Source organism: Ovis canadensis, chromosome X, assembly GCF_042477335.2.
Source record: "Ovis canadensis isolate MfBH-ARS-UI-01 breed Bighorn chromosome X, ARS-UI_OviCan_v2, whole genome shotgun sequence".
In the NCBI taxonomy this organism is placed as follows: domain Eukaryota; kingdom Metazoa; phylum Chordata; class Mammalia; order Artiodactyla; family Bovidae; genus Ovis; species Ovis canadensis.
Window position 1 is genome coordinate 26,084,362 of NC_091727.1, and position 18,947 is coordinate 26,103,308.

At 43.3% G+C, this 18,947-nt stretch overlaps 1 protein-coding gene across 1 annotated transcript; it reads left to right on the top strand.

Annotated features, from left to right (window-relative positions):
* Positions 1-11,817: 11,817 nt before the first annotated feature.
* Positions 11,818-12,390, top strand: LOC138930654 (melanoma-associated antigen B18-like). The gene has a single exon (XM_070291155.1). It carries the CDS (start codon positions 11,818-11,820, stop codon positions 12,388-12,390), a length of 573 nt encoding a protein of 190 aa, XP_070147256.1.
* The last annotated feature ends 6,557 nt before the right edge of the window (positions 12,391-18,947 follow it).

The following is an 18,947-nucleotide window of genomic DNA, read 5'->3' on the forward strand; positions in this document are numbered from 1 at the left end:
CACCGGCGCTCACTTGGCTTGAATATTTAAGGGTGCCTCGCCTTAGGCTCCCTTTCGCGCGGGTCTTAACAGCCAGGGCAAGTAAGTAGACTTGGCGAGCCTCCGTGCCCCAGATGGGAATTCAACCTGAAGTTAAAGTAAACAGCAAAGGGAGGGAAAGGGAAAAAAGGAGAGAGGGAGACACAGGGGAAACCAGTCCAGCGACTGGCTCCGTCCTCTATTGTTCAGAAGGCCTTTTATACTTTTGATAAAACATGGAGATCAATGGGTAACACAAAGTTATGCAGCGTTAGCAGTCCAGACACTTATCAAAACCAGGCTTTTCTCTCTGCATACCTAATTGTATACACAAGGCTTAGGTAATTTACATCATCTTCCAGCCAAAAGGGCCAATTAATATTTTACAGCCTTTTTTCTGATAAGGGTTTGTCAACCAGAAGACTTATTTGTGTTGATCTTCCCAAGGTCTAGTGCCACTCTCAGAAAGCACTAAATAAAGTTACATTCTTACACAGCAAAGATACAGCAACTTATAACAAGTGGAGGGAGTACAGTGATTTACAGCAAAAGAGAAGCAATTAACTCAAAAGTCTAGTGTTGCTAACATCAAAACTACTATGTATCTTTTTCTACATCCTGCTTACATTGAGTAACATCCTTCCAGGTGCCTAAAAGATAAAGAATATGGAGGCCTGGCAGCAGTCATTAAGTCAACAGTGAAAGCCCTCTACCAATATAATTTTTAACTCTTTAGAAAAGGCTCTGTATCTTTAAGATGCTTTCAAGCTTTGTGCCTCTCACGGTTGGGGGGCTGTAAGCAATTCACAAGCTGTAAGAGGTCTGGGGAACCTGTTAGGCAAGCTAGAGAGCTATCAGAGGGGGTTAACTGAAACATCCCTTTCAAATGCAGACGACTAAAGCCCTGAGTTGACTTTTTCCAGAGAATATTAGAAAAGTGGAAAAGCAGGCAGATTCTTATTTTGGGGGGGGGAGGATGCTCAGGAAATACCAGGGGGAAAACCTGAGGTCTGATTAGCCTTGCCATCAGAGCTCTTGCCGCATGACCTTGTCACGGGTGGAATTCCTCACGCTGGCTCCCGACACTGGACCTTACTCTGGCTCAGATCATAAGCTCCTTACTACAAAATACAGACTTAAATTGAAGAAAGTAGAGAAAATCACTAGGCCACTCAGATATGACCTAAATCAAGTTCCTTATGATTATACGGTGGAGGTGTGGAATAGTTTCAAGGGATATGATCTGGTAGAAAGACTGCCTGAAAAACTAAAGATGGAGGTTCAGAACAAGGTATAGGAGGTGGTAACCAAAACCATCCACAAGAAAAAGAAATGAAAAAAGCTAAATGGTTGTCTACAGAGGTCTTACAAATACCTGAGAACGAAGAGAAGCAAAAGGCAAAGGAAAGATATACCAATCTGAATGCAGATTTCCAAAGAACAGCAAGGAGTAATAAGAAAGCATTTTCAAGTGAACACTGCAAAGAAATAGAGGGAAAAAATAGAATGGGAAAGACTAGACTTCTCTTCAAGAAAATTGGAGATACCAAGGGAACATTTCATGCAAAGATGGGCACAATAAAGGACAGAAACTATAGGGACAGAACAGAAGCAAAGAATTTTAAGAAGAGGTGGCAAGGAGATACAGAAGAACTGTTCAACAAAGGTCTTTATAACCCAGATAACAGCGATGTTGTGATCACTCACGTAGAGCCAGACATCCAAGAGTGCGAAGTCAAGGGGGCCTTAGGAAGCATTCCTAGGAACAAAGCTAGTGGAGGTGATGGAATTTCAGCTGAGCTATTTCAAACCCTAAATGATGATGTTGTTAAAGTACTGCACTCAATTGGCCAGCAAATTTGGACCACTCAGCAGAGGACACAGGACTGGAAAAGGTCAGTTTTCCTTCCATCCCAAAGAAGTACAATGCAAAAGAATATTCAAACTATCATATAATTGCCTGGGAAAATTTGAGCCTCGGAAGGAGACTAGTCGACCCAGCTCAGCACAGTGTTGTCACAGGATCTACTAAGATTCAAGGAAAGGTCCAAATGCCAATCCTGCAGAAGCTCCCATGGAACACTGCCCACCCTGGCGCTGCCTCTGCTGTCTGCCTGGAACACAGAAGCTCGTGACAGGAAGTGAGTGCCTCCTACACACGCTGTGGGTGAGATGCCATCTTCAAGAGCTGCTGTGATTTTTGAGAACTGCAATGTAGGGTGCCCAGAGGGAGGACACCCAGGTCTCAGCAGATGTCAAACTGTGAGGTGCTGTGAGTTACAAGTGCCAGGACAGAAGTCTGGCACGACCAAGCCCTTTCCCTCTGAAGAGGGGGCCTGACAACTCCTGGCCACCCCCGCCACTGCTCTCCCCTGGAAGATGCGGGCCTGTATCTTAAGCCATCTGCTTCACCCAGGTGGTCTCTGAGAGGAAGGCTTTGGTCCGGGGCTGGTGGACTCCAGTTCTGCTCAGTAGAGGGAAAGCCCTGGACTCTGTGCAGTGATGGATGGAACTTTGGGGGAACTGAGGGTCTCCACACCCCAAAAAGGCAGCCACGCCTAAACCCCACCCACTGTGACTTGGCTGGGGAGCATCTGGGCAGCATCCTGACAACTCTAAAGGGTGAGGGGTTCCCTCACTGCATTCTCAGATGTGGGACACTCAGGGAGGAGGGGACCTCGGTCTGAGGGGTTGGTAGCTGGTCAGTACAGGGAGGATGTCAGGGCTCAGGAGGAGCAAGGGTGATGACCATCCTCCCCGACACATGGGCGAATCAGAACCCTCCCCTGCGGTCAGCACTTCCTCCCGGCCAAACACAGGGAAGAGAGGCTGCAGTCAGAGTGGGGAGGTTAGAGCGTGCTTACAGAAGGGCGGGTCCCGGGACCCTTAGGTGGGAGGCTGAGCGCTCCCTCCTCTCCTTCTCCAGAGTCACAGGGTCACACACACACACACACACACACACACACACACACACACACACACGGGTGAATCAGGACCCTCCCCTGTGGTCAGCACTTCCTCCTGGCCAAACTCAGGAAAGGTGGGTGGGGTCTGAGAGGACAGGTTAGAACTTGGTTGTGATGGTACAGCCAAGAGGCAGCAGAAGGGAGGATCCCAGACCCTTTGGAGAGGGACTTATCACTCCCTCCACTCCTCTGGGTGACAGGGAAGGTGCCAGTGTCTAATACAGAGTAAGAGGGGGATTAGGAAAAGAAATGCAAAAAGCAACGGCTGTCTGAAGAGGCCTTACAAATAGCTGTGAAAAGATGGGAAGGGAAAAGCAAAGGAGAAAAGGAAAGATATACCCATTTGAATGCAGAATTCCAAAGAATAGCAAGAAGAGATAAGAAAGTCTTCCTCGGCAATCAATGCAAAGAAATAAAGGAAAAGAATAAATGGGAAAGACTAGCGATATCTTCAAGAAAATTAGAGATACCAAGGGAATATTTCATGCAAAGATGGGCTCAATACAAGACAGAAATTGTAGGGACTTAACAGAAGCAGAAGATATTAAGAAGAGGTGGCAAGAATACACAGAAGAACTGTACAAAAAAGATCTTCATGACCCAGATAATCATGATGGTGTGATCACTTACCTAGAGCCAGATATCCTGGAATGTGAAGTCAAGGTGGCCTTAGGAAGCAGCACTATGAACAATGCTAGTGGAGGTGAAGGAATTCCAGTTGAGCTATTTCAAATACTGAAAGATGATGCTGTGAAAGTGCTGAACTCAATATGCCAGCAAATATGGAAAACTCAGCAGTGGCCACAGGACTGGAAAAGGTCAGTTTTCGTTCCAATTCCAAAGAAAGGCGATGCCAAAGAATGCTCAAAGTACCACACAATTGCACTCATCTCACATGCTAGTAAAGTAATGCTCAAAATTCTCCAAGCCAGGCTTCAGCAATACGTGAACCGTGAACTCCCTGATGTTCAAGCTGGTTTTAGAAAAGGCAGAGGAATCAGAGATCAAATTGCCAACATCTGTTGGATCATCAAAAAAGCAAGAGAGTTCCAGAAAAACATCTATTTCTGCTTTACTGACTATGCCAAAGCCTTTGACTGTGTGGATCACAATAAACTGTGGAAAACTCTGAAAGAGATGGGAATGTCAGACCACCTGACCTGCCTCTTGAGAAACCTGTATGCAGGTCAGGTCAGGAAGCAACAGTTAGAACTGGATGTGGAACAACAGACTGATTCCAAATAGGAAAAGGAGTACATCAAGGCTGTATATTTTCACCCTGCTTATTTAGCTTATATGCAGAGTACATCATGAGAAACGCTGCGCTGGAAGAAGCACAAGCCGGAATCAAGATTGCCAGGAGAAATATCTCTAACCTTAGATATGCAGATGATACCACCCTTATGGCAGAAAGTGAAGAAGAACTGCAGAGCTTCTTCATGAAAGGGAAACAGGAGAGTGAAAAAATTGGCTTAAAGCTCAACATTCAGAAAACCAAGATCATAGTATCCGGTCCCATCACTTCATGTCAGATAGATGGGGAAACAGCGGAAACAGTGGCTGACTTTATTTTTCTGGGCTCCGAAATCACTGCAGATGGTGATTGCAGGCATGAAATTAAAGGACGCTTACTCCCTGGAAGGAAAGTTATGACCAACCTAGATAGCATATTTAAAACCAGAGATATTACTTTGGCAACAAAGGTCCATCTAGTCAAGGCTATGGTTTTTCCAGTGGTCATGTATGGATGTATGATTTGTACTGTGAAGAAAGCTGAGCACCAAAGAATTGATGCTTTTGAACCGTGGTGTTGGAGAGGACTCTTGAGTCCCTTGGACTGCAAGGAGATCCAACCAGTCCCTTCTAAAGGAGATCAGTCCTGGGTGTTCTTTGGAAGGAATGATGCTAAAGCTGAAACTCCAATACTTTGGCCATCTCAGGTGGAGAGTTGATTCATTGGAAAAGACTCTGGTGCAGGGAGGGATTGGGGGCAGGAGCAGAAGGGGACAGCAGAGGATGAGATGGCTGGATGGCATCACCGACTCGATGGACCTGAGTTTCACTGAACTCCGGGAGTTGGTGCTGGACAGAGAGGCCTGGAGTGCTGCAGTTCATGGGGTTGCAAGGAGTTGGACACGACTGAGCAACTGAACTGAACTGAACTGATGGTTAACTTTAGTTTCCTGAAGTTATCTGGTCATATCTAAGTCTACCTGTGTCTGTCAAATATGACATTCCACTCAAAGTCTCAGTAGTATAATCAATGTTTCCACTTGTGTCCCACGATAAGAACAGATTCTTACTTAACTTTTGAATAATAACTATTTTCTTAAGAAAATAAGAACACAGAGAGTTTCTAATTTCTGGAGTGATATGGTAGAGAGAGAAAAATTAATGTTTCAATTCTAATGACAAAGGTACAATTTATCAAATTGGAAAATTATCACCAATTTGTAATTCATTAAGCCCCAATTTCCTATTTCTTATATTGCTAGAGTGCAGTTTTTGTATTGTTTCTGTCAATCCTCCCTGATGTTTGTGGGTCATAGGGACAATGATAATTTCAAGAAGCCTGCAAGGTTTTGCTTAAAGCTTGTATAATCTGCCCAAGGAAACGTGTACCTGGATCACAGTTGATAAACCAAGCAGAGAACACATTTTCTCACACTTTCTTTGCCACTGTAAGGGAATCAGCCTTGCAGCAAGGGAAGGCTTCAACTCATCCAGAAAATACAGCAATGACAAGAATATTTTGATGACTCAACTTTTCTGTTCAGTCTCTCGGTAGTGTCTGACTCTTTGCAACCCCATGGACTGCAGCACGCCAAGCTTCCCTGTCCATCTCCAATTCCCAGAGCTTACTCAAACTCATGTCCATTGAGTAGGTTATGCCGTTCAACCATTCCATCCTCTGCTGTTCCCTTCTCTTCCTGCCTTCAATATTTTCCAGCATGGGGGTCTTTTCCAACGAGTCAGTTCTTCACATTAGGTCTCCAAAGTACTGGAGCTTCAGCTTCAGCATCAGTCCTTCCAGTGCATATTCAGGACTGATATCCTTTAGAATTGACTAGTTAGATCTCCTTGCAGTCCAAGGAACTCTCTCGATTTTTGCCCAGGAGGAACAAGATGGCAAGAGGAGTCGGTGGAGGTGGAATACATCTCTCCCCACAGATACATCAGGAATACACCTTTAGACAGAGAAGTGCATGCAGATTACCAGCTTAGAGTGGACAGGAGTATATGACCAGCAGAAAAGCATATATAGACCCACGCAAAACTCAAGGTCAAGCCCCGAGTCTTTAGAGTGGGTCCATGGCTCCAAGATCCTAGACTACCAGAGCACTAACCTTAGGATATCAAATAGTGAGAACTGACACAAAGGAAACCACTTGGAAGACAAGACCCAGCATCACCAAACCACTGATAGCACCCTGTGCAGGACGCCTCATCTAAACCACAAAAGAAAAATACAAACCTGATCATCAACACAGAATTACCACCTACTCAGCCTTGCCCATCAGAGGAACAAACAAAAATAGAAAAAAAAAAAAACTCTGCACAAATCTCACTCTATAAGAAGCTTACACAAACCACTGGACCAACTTTAGAGGGCAGAAACAAAAAAGAAGAAAGAATTCAACCTTGAAGCCTTGGAAAAGGAGACCTGAAACACGATAACTAAAATAATAATAATAATAATGGAAAGGGCAGAGAAATACTACACAAATGAAGGAACAAACCAGGAAAACAGAAGTCCAAATAAATGAAGAGGAAACAGGCAAACTACTGGAAATGAATTCATTGCTAAAGGGAATGCAGTGACACTGATACTTTGGAAACCGTCTGGCAAATTCTTTTAAGCTAAATATAGTCTCATCACATGATCTAGCAAATGAACGTTAAGGTATTTACTCAAAAGAGCCAAAACCTTGTGGCCATCCAAAAACGTTCAACCAAATTTTAATAGCAGAATAAGTCATAGCTGCCAAAAACCAAAATCAGCAAAGATGACCTTCAGTAGATGAGTGGGGAAACAAACTATGGTAAGCTTCATGGAATGCTATTCAGTCCTGGAAGAAAACATTTCAAACCATGAAAAGCTATAGAGACAATTCAATGTATATTGATTAGCAGAAGGAGCCAGTATAAAAAGCCTACATACTGTATGATTCCGTCAATGTTGCAGTCTGGAAAATGCAAATCTTTAGAAAGAGTAAAACATTCAGTAGTTGTCAGGGGTTCCAGGTGAGGTTTTGAGGGATGGACAGATGGAGCATGGGAGATCGATAGGGCATTCACACTCCTTTGCACGACACCGTGTTGGCTGAGTTGATAATATCATGCATCTGTCAAACACTAAAGAACTGTAAAACACAAAAGTAAAATGCATTGTAAACAATGGACAATAGGTAATAATGACATACTGACATTAGTTGATCAACTGTAAAAAACAAACTTATATCCATTGAACCAATACAAGATAATAATAATAGAAGATACCAAGTGGAGGAAGAGAGTGGCTATATGGGTCCTCTCTATACTTTCTGCTGAATGTTCTCCAATCCTAAGTCTGTTCTTTTAAAAAAGAAATACGAAGGGGCAACAAACACATAAACACATGAAAAGAGGAGCTACATCACTCTTCATGAAATAAATGCAGATCAAAATTACAATGACGTGTCACCTCATAGAGGTCAGAATGGTCATCATCAAAATTTGTACAAGCATCAAATACTGGGGAGAGTTTAGAGAAAAGGGGGGAAGGGAAATTGATATAGCCACTATGGAGAACACTAGGGAGGTTCCTTTAGAACTAGGATTAAAACTACCATATGACCCAGCAATAGAAATACTGGGCATATACACTGAGAAAAGAAGAATTGAAAAGACACCTGTATCCAATGTTCATTGCAGCACTACTTCCAATAGACATGACATGGAAGCAAAGTAGGCTTCAACTGACAGATGACTGGATAGTGAAGTTGTGGTAGCCACATACAATGGAATCTTAGCCATAAAAAGGAGCAAATTTAAGTCACTTGTAGTGAGGTGGACGCACCTAGAGCCTGTTTACAGAGCGAAGAAAGTTAGAAAAGTAACGTACATTAACGCATATACATGGAAAGTAGGAACGGTACTCACGAGCCTATCTGAAGGGCGGGAATAGTGACATGGATGTGGAGAATGGACCTGTGGACACAGCAAGGGAAGGCGTGGGTAGGATGAACTGTGAGCGTGGCACTGACAAATATAGAGTCTCATGTGTACAAAAGTAAGCTGGTGTGAAACTGCTATATAATACAGGGAGCTCAGCCTGGTGCTGTGTGCCAGCCTAGAGGGGTGAGATGAGGGTGTGGGAGGAAGTCTCATCAGGCAGGAGGACTATGTATACGTAGCGCTGATTCATCCTGTTGTATAGCAGAAACAACACAACATTACAAAGCAAGTACCTGTTGATTAAAACAACTTTTTAAAAGTCTACTAATTTAAAACTAGAAAAAAATATCATAAGAACACATAGCCAGTACAGAGTTACATGCACCAATGCAAAATGAATAAAAGTCAGCAATAATGAAAAGCAAACTATCACGGTAAGAATCTGATCCTCGAATTGAAATTCTTAGGAAACAGGCACAGAAAATATTGACACATATAACTCACTTCAGAAATCTGGCATAAAAAAGATCAACACAGCAAAATCAAGAGACTGGTCTGGAAGAATCGACAATATGCAGACCATGTAATAGAAAACACACCATAAACAAAAGCAATAATATGAAAAATGTAGCTGCAAAGAAACCTTAGAAAAATGTATGCAGTCTACACGAAGGCAACAAGAAGAATTTCCTGAGCCCCTTAGGAAAAAGAAGTCTCAAACAGAATAATATCTTATGTGTATTCATGAGGGCATATTGTAAGACTGTCTATTTTCCTTAAATCATTTACAGATTTAGTACCACATCCAGAGTAGCTGAGACCACTGTCAAAGGTCGGCGGATGATTTCCTGTACCCAGAACAAACCATGGAAAACTTATACAAGGAACAAAGACAACTACTAACAAAAGCAAGAACATAAAAGAAATAATCCCTGAGGAACAATAAGTCTCCACTGAACTTGACCCTATGGGTGCCCAGGTGGGGGAGTACTCTGAGGCTGACACAGGTGTGTGGGCCACAGAGGAAACAGACAACAGGATCAGCTAGAAAAGGCTTTAAACTGGAGTGGTTGGTTCTTCCCCTGGGCCATGGGATCATGAGCCTCTACTGCTTCACTGAAGGAACCTGAGGCAGCATCTCAGAGCCCCATCCCAGGATCATGGGGCACCAAAGTTTGGGATGGACATGGCAGTATGGCCCAGAGGTCATGCAATAACCAGCACAAGCTTTGTTAGTGGATGACAACTGGCCCTTGTAAATGGTCAGCTTAAGAGACTGTCACACATGGACTAAAAGAGCAAAGCTTGTATCACAGTAATTGTAAAAAAGGACAGGAATTCATCTCAGAACGTTCGAGCAATGCCCCTGCAGTCGACTAAGAGCTCACAGTGAGAACCGTCAGGCTAAGGAGCCGCTTCACTTTCTCTGCTGGGATTGTGTGGGGCATGGTTGGGGACAGGGGTTATTTTATACCAGAAAGGGAAGGGTTTCCAGGCTCCATCTGCAGTCAATATAAAGATCCTGAGTGAGATGTCAGGGGTTCCACACCACAGAAAGCATTCTCCCATCCTTTCCTCTCACTTATCTTACCTGCAGCAGCCATTTCCAGGAAGCCTTAGGCAGAAGCAATCAGAGGAGATGCCAGTGCGCTTTTCACCAGGAGTCTGGGGATTGACATCTTCCAGGTGAGGCCTTGCCCTCAGGTCAGCAGAGGGCACGTAATGCAGCATTACACTCAGGGGAAGACAAGGATAGAGGACAGAGCATCACTCAGCACACATGTGCCCCAGAGTGCCCTCACTGTCTGTCTCAGCAGCTCCAGGAAGGCTGTCAGGCTCGGACTCCCAAATTCTTCCTGCTTGGTTTACTGAGAGAAGTGAGAGGCAAGGAGTGAGGCCAGTTGACTGAGACCAGCAGGGACATCCCAGGACCCACTATGAGTCGAAGAAGGGACCACATCCCCGCCCCTGTGGGAAACTCCCCCGGAACCCCGCCCACCCAGGCCCTGCCCCTGCTGTCCTCCTGGAGCCCAGAAGCATGATAGGAAGTGATGGCCCCCTATCCACGCTGGGGTGCGATGTCATCTTTGAGAGGGCTGCTGTCTTTGAGAGCTGCTGTAGCTGTGCCCAGAGGGAGGAGTCCGAGGTCTCATCAGGGGTCCAAGTCGAAGGTGACATGAATTACAAGTGCACTGGATAGTTACAAAGATATGCCCTGGCACTCCTAACACTTTTTCCATCTAAAAAGAGGGGACTTCACAGCCCCCTGGCAATCCCGCACCTACTCTATGCCTGGAGGCTCGGGCCTGACTCTTAGGTGCAATGTCCATCGGCTACACACACGGGTTCTCAGGACATAACCTGGGTTCAGGGGTGGTGGATCTGGGTGTGGGGTTGGTGGACCCTGGCTCTGTTCGGTGGGAGAGAAGTCCGGGATTCTGTGGAGTGAAGGAGGGACCCACGGGGGGACTGAGTGTCTCCACATACCAGATTGGCGGCCACCCCTAACCCCTTACCCAGCGTGACTTGGCCAGAGAGCAACCAGTCAGCATCTGGGCAGTTCTAAATTTGGAGGGGCTCCCTGACTGCGATCACCAACACGGGATAATCGGGGAAGTGGGGACCACGTTCTGAAGGTCTGGCAGCCGGTCAGCAGAGGGAGGATGTCAGGGCTCCGGAGGAGTCAGGGTAATGAACATCCTCCGCATCACACGGCCGACTCAGGACCCACCCTTGTGACCAGCACTTCCTCCCAGCCAAACACAGGGCCAGGGGCGGTGGCTGTCAGGGGAGGCTGCAGCTTGGTTGTGAAGGGGCAGTATCGAGACAGCACAAGGGCAGGTCCCTGCTCCCTTCACTGGGGGCCTGAACATTCCCTCATGTCATTGTCTGGGGTGACAGGAAAGGTTGCAGCATCAACTTCAAAGCAAGAGAGGGAACAGGGTGGGTGGGTTTGGGGGCGGGGGGAATATGAGGGAGTCTTGCCCCAGTTTTCATCATGACTCTGAAATGTGAACTGAAAGGACCTGCCTCACTTGCCAGCTCCCACAGTTCTCCTTCTAACGCCCAGGCAGGGCTGTCTGGCTGCGCCCCAGCAATCACTCTCACTTCTTACTCAGCAGTCTCAAGGAAAGGGCTCACCAGGAGAACATGAGATTTATGGGTCCTAGAGCACTGGCCTCAAGGACCCCTCAGAGGCAGCTTGAGTTCAAGCCAGGGAGGACTCTCCTCATTGCAGTTGCTCACAACATCTGCTTGTCCTTCCTCTAGGGGCCCTCCTTGCCTGCCACCCTGCCCACATGCGCTTGTGATCCATAACCTGTGTCACCATGCCTCAGAGGCACAAGAACAAGTACCATGCCCGTGTGAAATTCCACCAGGTCCAGGGGACACTAAGTATCCCCAGGAGGCCCAGACCTGTGCTTCTGCAGCCCCCAAAGAGGAGTGCCCCTCCACCCCCTCGTCTGTCTCTCAGGCTTCTCCCCCGAGCTCCCCTGCTACTGGAGATCACCAGGAGCTTCAGGGAGCCATGGCCCCTAGCTCTCCCGATGCAGAGCCTTCCTGTGCAGGATCTGATGAAGGAGCCCAGGGCCCAGAGGAGGAAAGTGCAGGTGCCTCCTAGGAATCCTCTGCCACTCAGAGCCTTCTCATAGATCCTCTGACCAGGAAAGCCAGCATGCTGGTGGAGTTCCTGCTAGAGATATACACCAAGAAGGAGCCCAACTCGCAGCACGCCCTGCTGAAGGTCACTGGCAGGAAGTATAGGCAGCACTTCCCTGAGATCCTCAGGAGAGCGTCTAAGCACATGGAGCTGGTGTTTGGCCTGGAGCTAATGGAAGTCTACCGCAGCAAGAACATCTACGCTCTCAGCAACAAGCTCAGCCTCCGGGGGGATGAAGGTCTGAGTGATGAGAAGTGTCTGCCCAAGTCTGGTTTCCTCACTGTGCTCCTAGGGAATATCTTCATGAAGGGTAACGGCGCCCCCGGGGAGGAGGTCTGGGAATTCCTCAGTGTGTTGGGGATCTATACTGGGAGGAGGCACTGGATCTCTGGGGAGCCCAGAAGGCTCATCACCAAAGATCTGGCGCAGAAGAAGTACCTGAAGTACCGACAGGTGCCCAATGGGGATCCTCCGCACTACGAGTTCCTGTGGGGCCCGAGAGCTTGTGTTGTGACCAATAAGATGAAGGTGTTGGAGGTACTGGGCAAGATCCACGATACGGTCCCGACTTCCTTCCCAGACCTCTAGGACGAGGCTCTGAGAGATCAGGCTGAGAGAGCAGAGCTGAGAGGCAGTGCCAGGGCTCCAAAAATGGCTGAGCCCTGTGCCCCTTCCAGGGCCAAGTCCTATAGCTCCTCCCACATCTAGGGAGGGAGGCCCGGACACTTTCTACCCTTTTGTGTTGGAACAGAGGTGTCAAGCTCCTAAATAGTAGAGAGTAGCAGTTTGGAGGGAACAAATGTTGTTGTTCTTTACAGTTTTATGTAGTAAGGGTGTTTAGGCACAACTCATTTTAACAAAATATATATCTTTGTCCTTTATCCATAGGAAAAATATCTAGTGAAAGTTGATTTAAATTAGATTAAGGAGCTGAGGAAGGAGTTTAGTATTTTCAAATGTTAATTACTTTTCATAAGGTTTATTGTGCTTCAGAATACAAATGTATTAATCATATAAATCACATTGTTTGCTGTTTTAAAGTTTTGAAAGCCACACGTTGGGTATATGTAAAACACATTGAATCATAACTTCCATTAAATGAAAGACCAGTGTTTCTTAATCAGCATGACTCTGCTTTCTATGTAGTACATGCATTTCAGCATTCATGCAGGATAGGATTTAGCAGACTCCATTTATAGATGGATAACTTGCAATTTTCTCAAGTTCACAAGACTGATAAAGTGACCTTCATAAGACAAGTTCCCTGATGTGCAGTAGTCCAGAGTCCTTCCCTTTCTTTGCAAGGGCAAGAACTGAGGAAATCTCTTTTCACCAGTGACATATTTGGTATCGTGACTAGGATTGCTGCCAAGGTGAACTCCAGTGGTCTTGCCCAAACTGTCAGCTGGAGACCCCTGACTTTAGCTCTCTCTCTCCCATGAACACTTGCTTGCTGTCACTCTCTGCTTTTTTCTGTTCCATGACCCACAGGGCAAGATCTGGGTCAACTCACTGTGTCATGACTCCCCTCAATTAAGAGCTGCAAGGAGCATGCCCAGGCTGTGCATCCCCAAAGAACGTTTGGGTGGCAGTTGACACTGTCCTTGGGCCTGGTAGACACAAAATTACCAATGGTGAAGGCGCCATTGGAGTTATAAGTTGGCTTAAAACTCGACATTCAGAAAACTAAGATCATGGCATCCTGTCCCATCACTTCATGGCAAATAGATGGGGAAACAGTGGAAACAGTGTCAGACTTTATTTTTGGGGCTCCAAAATCACTGCAGATGGTGAGTGCAGCCATGTAATTAAAAGATACTTACTCCTTGGAAGAAAAGGTATGACCAACCTAGACAGCATATTAAAAAGCAGAGATGTTACTTTGCCAACAAAGGTCCATCTAGTCAAGGCTATGCCTTTTCTACTAGTCGTGTGTGGATGTGAGAGTTGGACTGTAAAGAAAGCTGAGCACTGAAGAATTGATACTTTTGAACTGTAGTATTGGAGAAGACTCTTGAGAGTCCCCTGGACTGCAAGGAGGTCCTACCAGTCCATCCTAAAGGAAATCAGTCCTTAATATTCATTGGAAAGACTGATGTTGAAGCTGAAACTCCAATACTTTGCTATACCTAATGCAAAGAACTGACTCTTTTGAAAAGACCCTGAGGCTGGCAAAGATTGAGCACATAAGGAGAAGGGGATGACAGAGGATGAGATGGTTGGATGGCATCTAGGAAGCTCAGAATATACCAAGCAGGATAAACAGAAAAAAAAAATCTAAACTTTGACATATCACACTCAAACTTCTGAAAACCAAAAGGAAACATAATTCTTGAGGAACACTAGAAAAAAAAAAAAAGAAGAACTTGCTATAGAAGAACAAGAGTAACAATTACTTAAAATTTCTCTTCGTGAACCATGCTATCAAGAAAAGACCAGAATTAAAGTTTCAATTCATTGTAAGAAAAAAAAAAACAAAAAAACAAAAAAAACAAAACACTAGTACCAACCTAGAATTTAGTAGCACGTGGGGAAAATACTTCAAAAATAATGAAAAACAAAGACTTTATACAACAAACAAAAACTGACTGCAAGGAGATCCAACCAGTCCATTTTGAAGGAGATCAGCCCTGTGATTTCTTTGGAAGGAATGATGCTAAAGCTGAAACTCCAGTACTTTGGCCACCTCATGCGAAGAGTTGACTCACTCGAAAAGACTCTGATGCTGGGAGGGATTGGGGGCAGGAGGAGAAGGGGATGACAGAGGATGAGACGGGTGGATGGCATCACTGACTCGATGGATGTGTCTGAATGAACTCCGGGAGTTGGTGATGGATAGGGAGGCCTGGCGTGCTGTGATTCATGGGGTTGCAAACAGCCGGACATGACTGAGCAACTGAACTGAACTGAAACAAACTCTGCATAATCACTTTTAATGTGAATAGTATAAATATACAAATATAAAATAGAGATTTATGAAAAGAAATGGAAACAACAAAGTATACCTAGCCCTTGCTGTCCACCTTTATTTTGGGCTTCCCTGGAGGCTCAGATCATACAGAATCCACACGCATTGCAAGAGACCAAGGTTGGATACCTGGGTTGGGAAGATTCCCTGGAGTAGAGCATGGCAGCCCACTCCAGTACTCTTGCCTGTAGAATCCCCATGGACTGAGGAGTCTGGCAGGCTATGGTCCGTGGGCTTGCAAAGAGTGGGACATGACTGAGTGACTAAGAACTTGGGATCTATAAGAAACCCACTCTAAAGTCAAAGACATGAATAGATAAAAAGTAAAGGGACAGAGAAAACTTATACGATGCTAATATGAGTTGTAAAAAAAAAAAATGTACTCACTGAAACTCCTTCTGGTAAAGCAGTATTCAGAACAAGAAAATCAGGAATAAAAATGGGCAGTACTAACAACCATTAACGAGATCTAAATGACATTTATAGAATATTGAGTGACAGCAGGGAAACACATTATTTTCAAGTTCATATGGTACATACATCAAGACAGATCGCAGTCTAAGCCATAAAATGTACATCATCAAATTTAAAACAATACAAATAATACAGAGAATGCTCTCAGAACGTGATGAAAATAAACTAGAAATTGATAACAAAAAGACAGCAAGAAAGTTAAAGATTATTTGCAGACTAAACAATAAACATCTAAATAACACATGGGCCAAAGAGAAACTCTAATGAGAAATTTTAAAATATTTTACAAAATGAAAACAAAATTATAACTTATCAGAAGTGGTTTGATACAGCAAAATCAGTAAGGAGATATATACAGCATTGAGTGCCTATAACAAAGAAAACCTACAATTAATAACTTAAGCTTCTATATTAGTAAACTTGTAAAAGAAAAGAAAAAGCAGAGGAAGAATAAATCAAAGCGGAAACCAATGACACTAAGAAAGGAAGGTAATGCAGAAAAAGAACAAAACCCAGAGAAGTTTCTTTAAAGATACAAAATAAAAAGAAGATAAAATTCTCCACAGGCTAAACAAGAAAAAGGAGAGAAAACACAAATTAAATTACTAATAGCAGAAATGAAGGAAGGGCCATTACTACTGACTCCATGGACATTTCAAGATTTGTATGGAAATACAAAAAACCTCGAATAGCCAAAGCAATCTTGAGAAAGAAGAATGGAACTGGAGGAATCAACTTGCCTGACTTCAGGCTCTACTACAAAGCCACAGTCATCAAGACAGCATGGTACTGGCACAAAGACAGACATATAGATCAATGGAACAAAATAGAAAGCCCAGAGATAAATCCACACACATATGGACACCTTATCTTTGACAAAGGAGGCAAGAATATACAATGGAGTAAAGGCAATCTCTTTAACCAGTGGTTCTGGGAAAACTGGTCAACCACTTGTAAAAGAATGAAACTAGATCACTTTCTAACACTGCACACAAAAATAAACTCAAAATGGATTAAAGATCTAAATGTAAGATCAGAAACTATAAAACTCCTAGAGGAGAACATAGGCAAAACACTCTCAGACATAAATCACAGCAGGATCCTCTATGATCCACCTCCCAGAATTCTGGAAATAAAAGCAAAAATAAACAAATGGGATCTAATTAAAATTAAAAGCTTCTGCACAACAAAGGAAAATATAAGCAAGGTGAAAAGACAGCCTTCTGAATGGGAGAAAATAATAGCAAATGAAGCAACTGACAAACAACTAATCTCAAAAATATACAAGCAACTTATGCAGCTCAATTCCAGAAGAATAAACGACCCAATCAAAAAATGGGCCAAAGAACTAAATTGACATTTCTCCAAAGAAGACATACAGATGGCTAACAAATACATGAAAAGATGCTCAACATCACTCATTATTAGAGAAATGCAAATCAAAACCACAATGAGGTACCACTTCACACCAGTCAGAATGTCTGCGATCCAAAAATCTGCAAGCAATAAATGCTGGAGAGGGTGTGGAGAAAAGGGAACCCTCCTACACTGTTGGTGGGAATGCAAACTAGTACAGCCACTATGGAGAACAGTGTGGAGATTCCTTAAAATATTGCAAATAGAACTGCCTTATGACCCAGCAATCCCACTGCTGGGCATACACACCGAGGAAACCAGAATTGAAAGAGACACATGTACCCCAATGTTCATCGCAGCACTGTTTATAATAGCCAGGACATGGAAACAACCTAGATGTCCATCAGCAGATGAATGGATAAGAAAGCTGTGGTACATATACACAATGGAGTATTACTCAGCCATAAAAAAGAATTCATTTGAATCAGTTCTGATGAGATGGATGAAACTGGAGCCGATTATACAGAGTGAAGTAAGCCAGAAAGAAAAACACCAATACAGTATACTAACACATATATATATGGAATTTAGGAAGATGGCAATGACGACCCTGTATGCAAGACAGGAAAAAAGACACAGATGTGTATAACGGACTTTTGGACTCAGAGGGAGAGGGAGAGGGTGGGATGATTTGGGAGAATGGCATTCTAACATGTATACTATCATGTAAGAATTAAATTGCCAGTCTATGTCTGATGCAGGATGCAGCATGCTTGGGGCTGGTGCATGGGGATGACCCAGAGAGATGTTATGGGGAGGGAGGTGGGAGGGGGGTTCATGTTTGGGAACGCATGTAAGAATTAAAGATTTTAAAATTAAAAACAAAACAAAACAAAACAAAACAAAAAAAAGGATAATCAGTGAATATTATAAACAACTCTGTGCCTACAAAAATGAAAGGTTCAGTTGAGAAACTGCTTGAAGGGATAACTTAGCACCACTTTCACAAAGAAAAATAGATACTCTGAATAGGTCGTATCTATTAAAGAAATTTAATCTATAACTAATAAGCTTCCAATAAAGACAGTAACAGACCCAGAGGTTTCCATTGATGAATTCTATCCAAAATTTAAGGAAGAAATGATAACAATTCTCTACAATCTCTCCCAGAAAATAGAAGCAAAAGGAACACCTCCTAATTCCTTTCTGCGAGGTGAGTATTATACTCGAACATCAAAATCAGAGGAAGAAATTAAAAGAAAAAAATTGCACACAAATACCTCTCATGAACATAGAAGCAAAATCCCCAACAAAATAAAAGAAACCTCACAATCTATAGAAGGAATTACATACTATATCTAAGTAGGATGCATTTCAGATGTGCAACATTTGAAAATCAGTAATCATAAATCATAATAACAATAGTCTACGGAAGATAATCACAAGATCAGATCAACAGATGAAAGGAAAACATCATCTGATAAAATCCAACACCCATTCATCATTAAAATTCTCAGCAAACTAGATACAGACAGGCATTTCCTCAGCTTCATATACAACATCTGAAAACGAATACAGGTAAAACATCATACTTCACAGTGAGAAGACAGATGCTGTCATACTAAGGTGAGGAACAAGGTGAGGATATCCCTTCTCACCATGCCTATGTAACACTGTACTGAAAGGCCTAGCCAATGCAATGAGATAAGAGAAGGAAGCAAAAGATACAGATATTTGGAAGAGAAAAATGGAATTACTAATCATCACTAAGAAAACTCCTGGCATTAATAAGCCAGGAGCATAGGTTAATAAGGTTAATATAGGATCAATATATAATTGTTATATAATTAATATATTAATAAGGCTAATATATAATAGTCAATTCTTTTCCAACAAAGAGATGGAACTTACAATTAAAAACACCATTTACATTAGCACCAAAATATATTAGAAATATTTCTTTAAAAATATGTGTAAGATTTACATAAGAAAAACTCATAAACTGCACTGAAAAAAATTAAAGAAGATCTAAATAAATAGACATGCCATGTTCATCGATAGGCAGATGATATAATTGTTGAGATGTCACTTATTTCTGACTTAACCTAGATACTTAATGCAATTCTGTTCAAAATTCCAGCAAGTTAGCTTGTCGATGGCAGCCAACAATTTAAATTTTATGTCAAAAATGAAATGATCATAATACCCACTGAAGTCAACATTAAAGATGTAAGTCAGAGAATTGATATTAGCGGATTTCAAAACTTACTTTAAAGCTACAATACTCAAGACTGTATGCTATTAACAGAATACTAGACAGATCAATGTCACAGAACAGAAAATCTAG

What these genes read in the sequence shown, in the direction of transcription:
- LOC138930654 (XM_070291155.1), top strand. Translation starts at nt 11,818, where the DNA reads ATGCTGGTGGAGTTCCTGCTAGAGATATACACCAAGAAGGAGCCCAAC.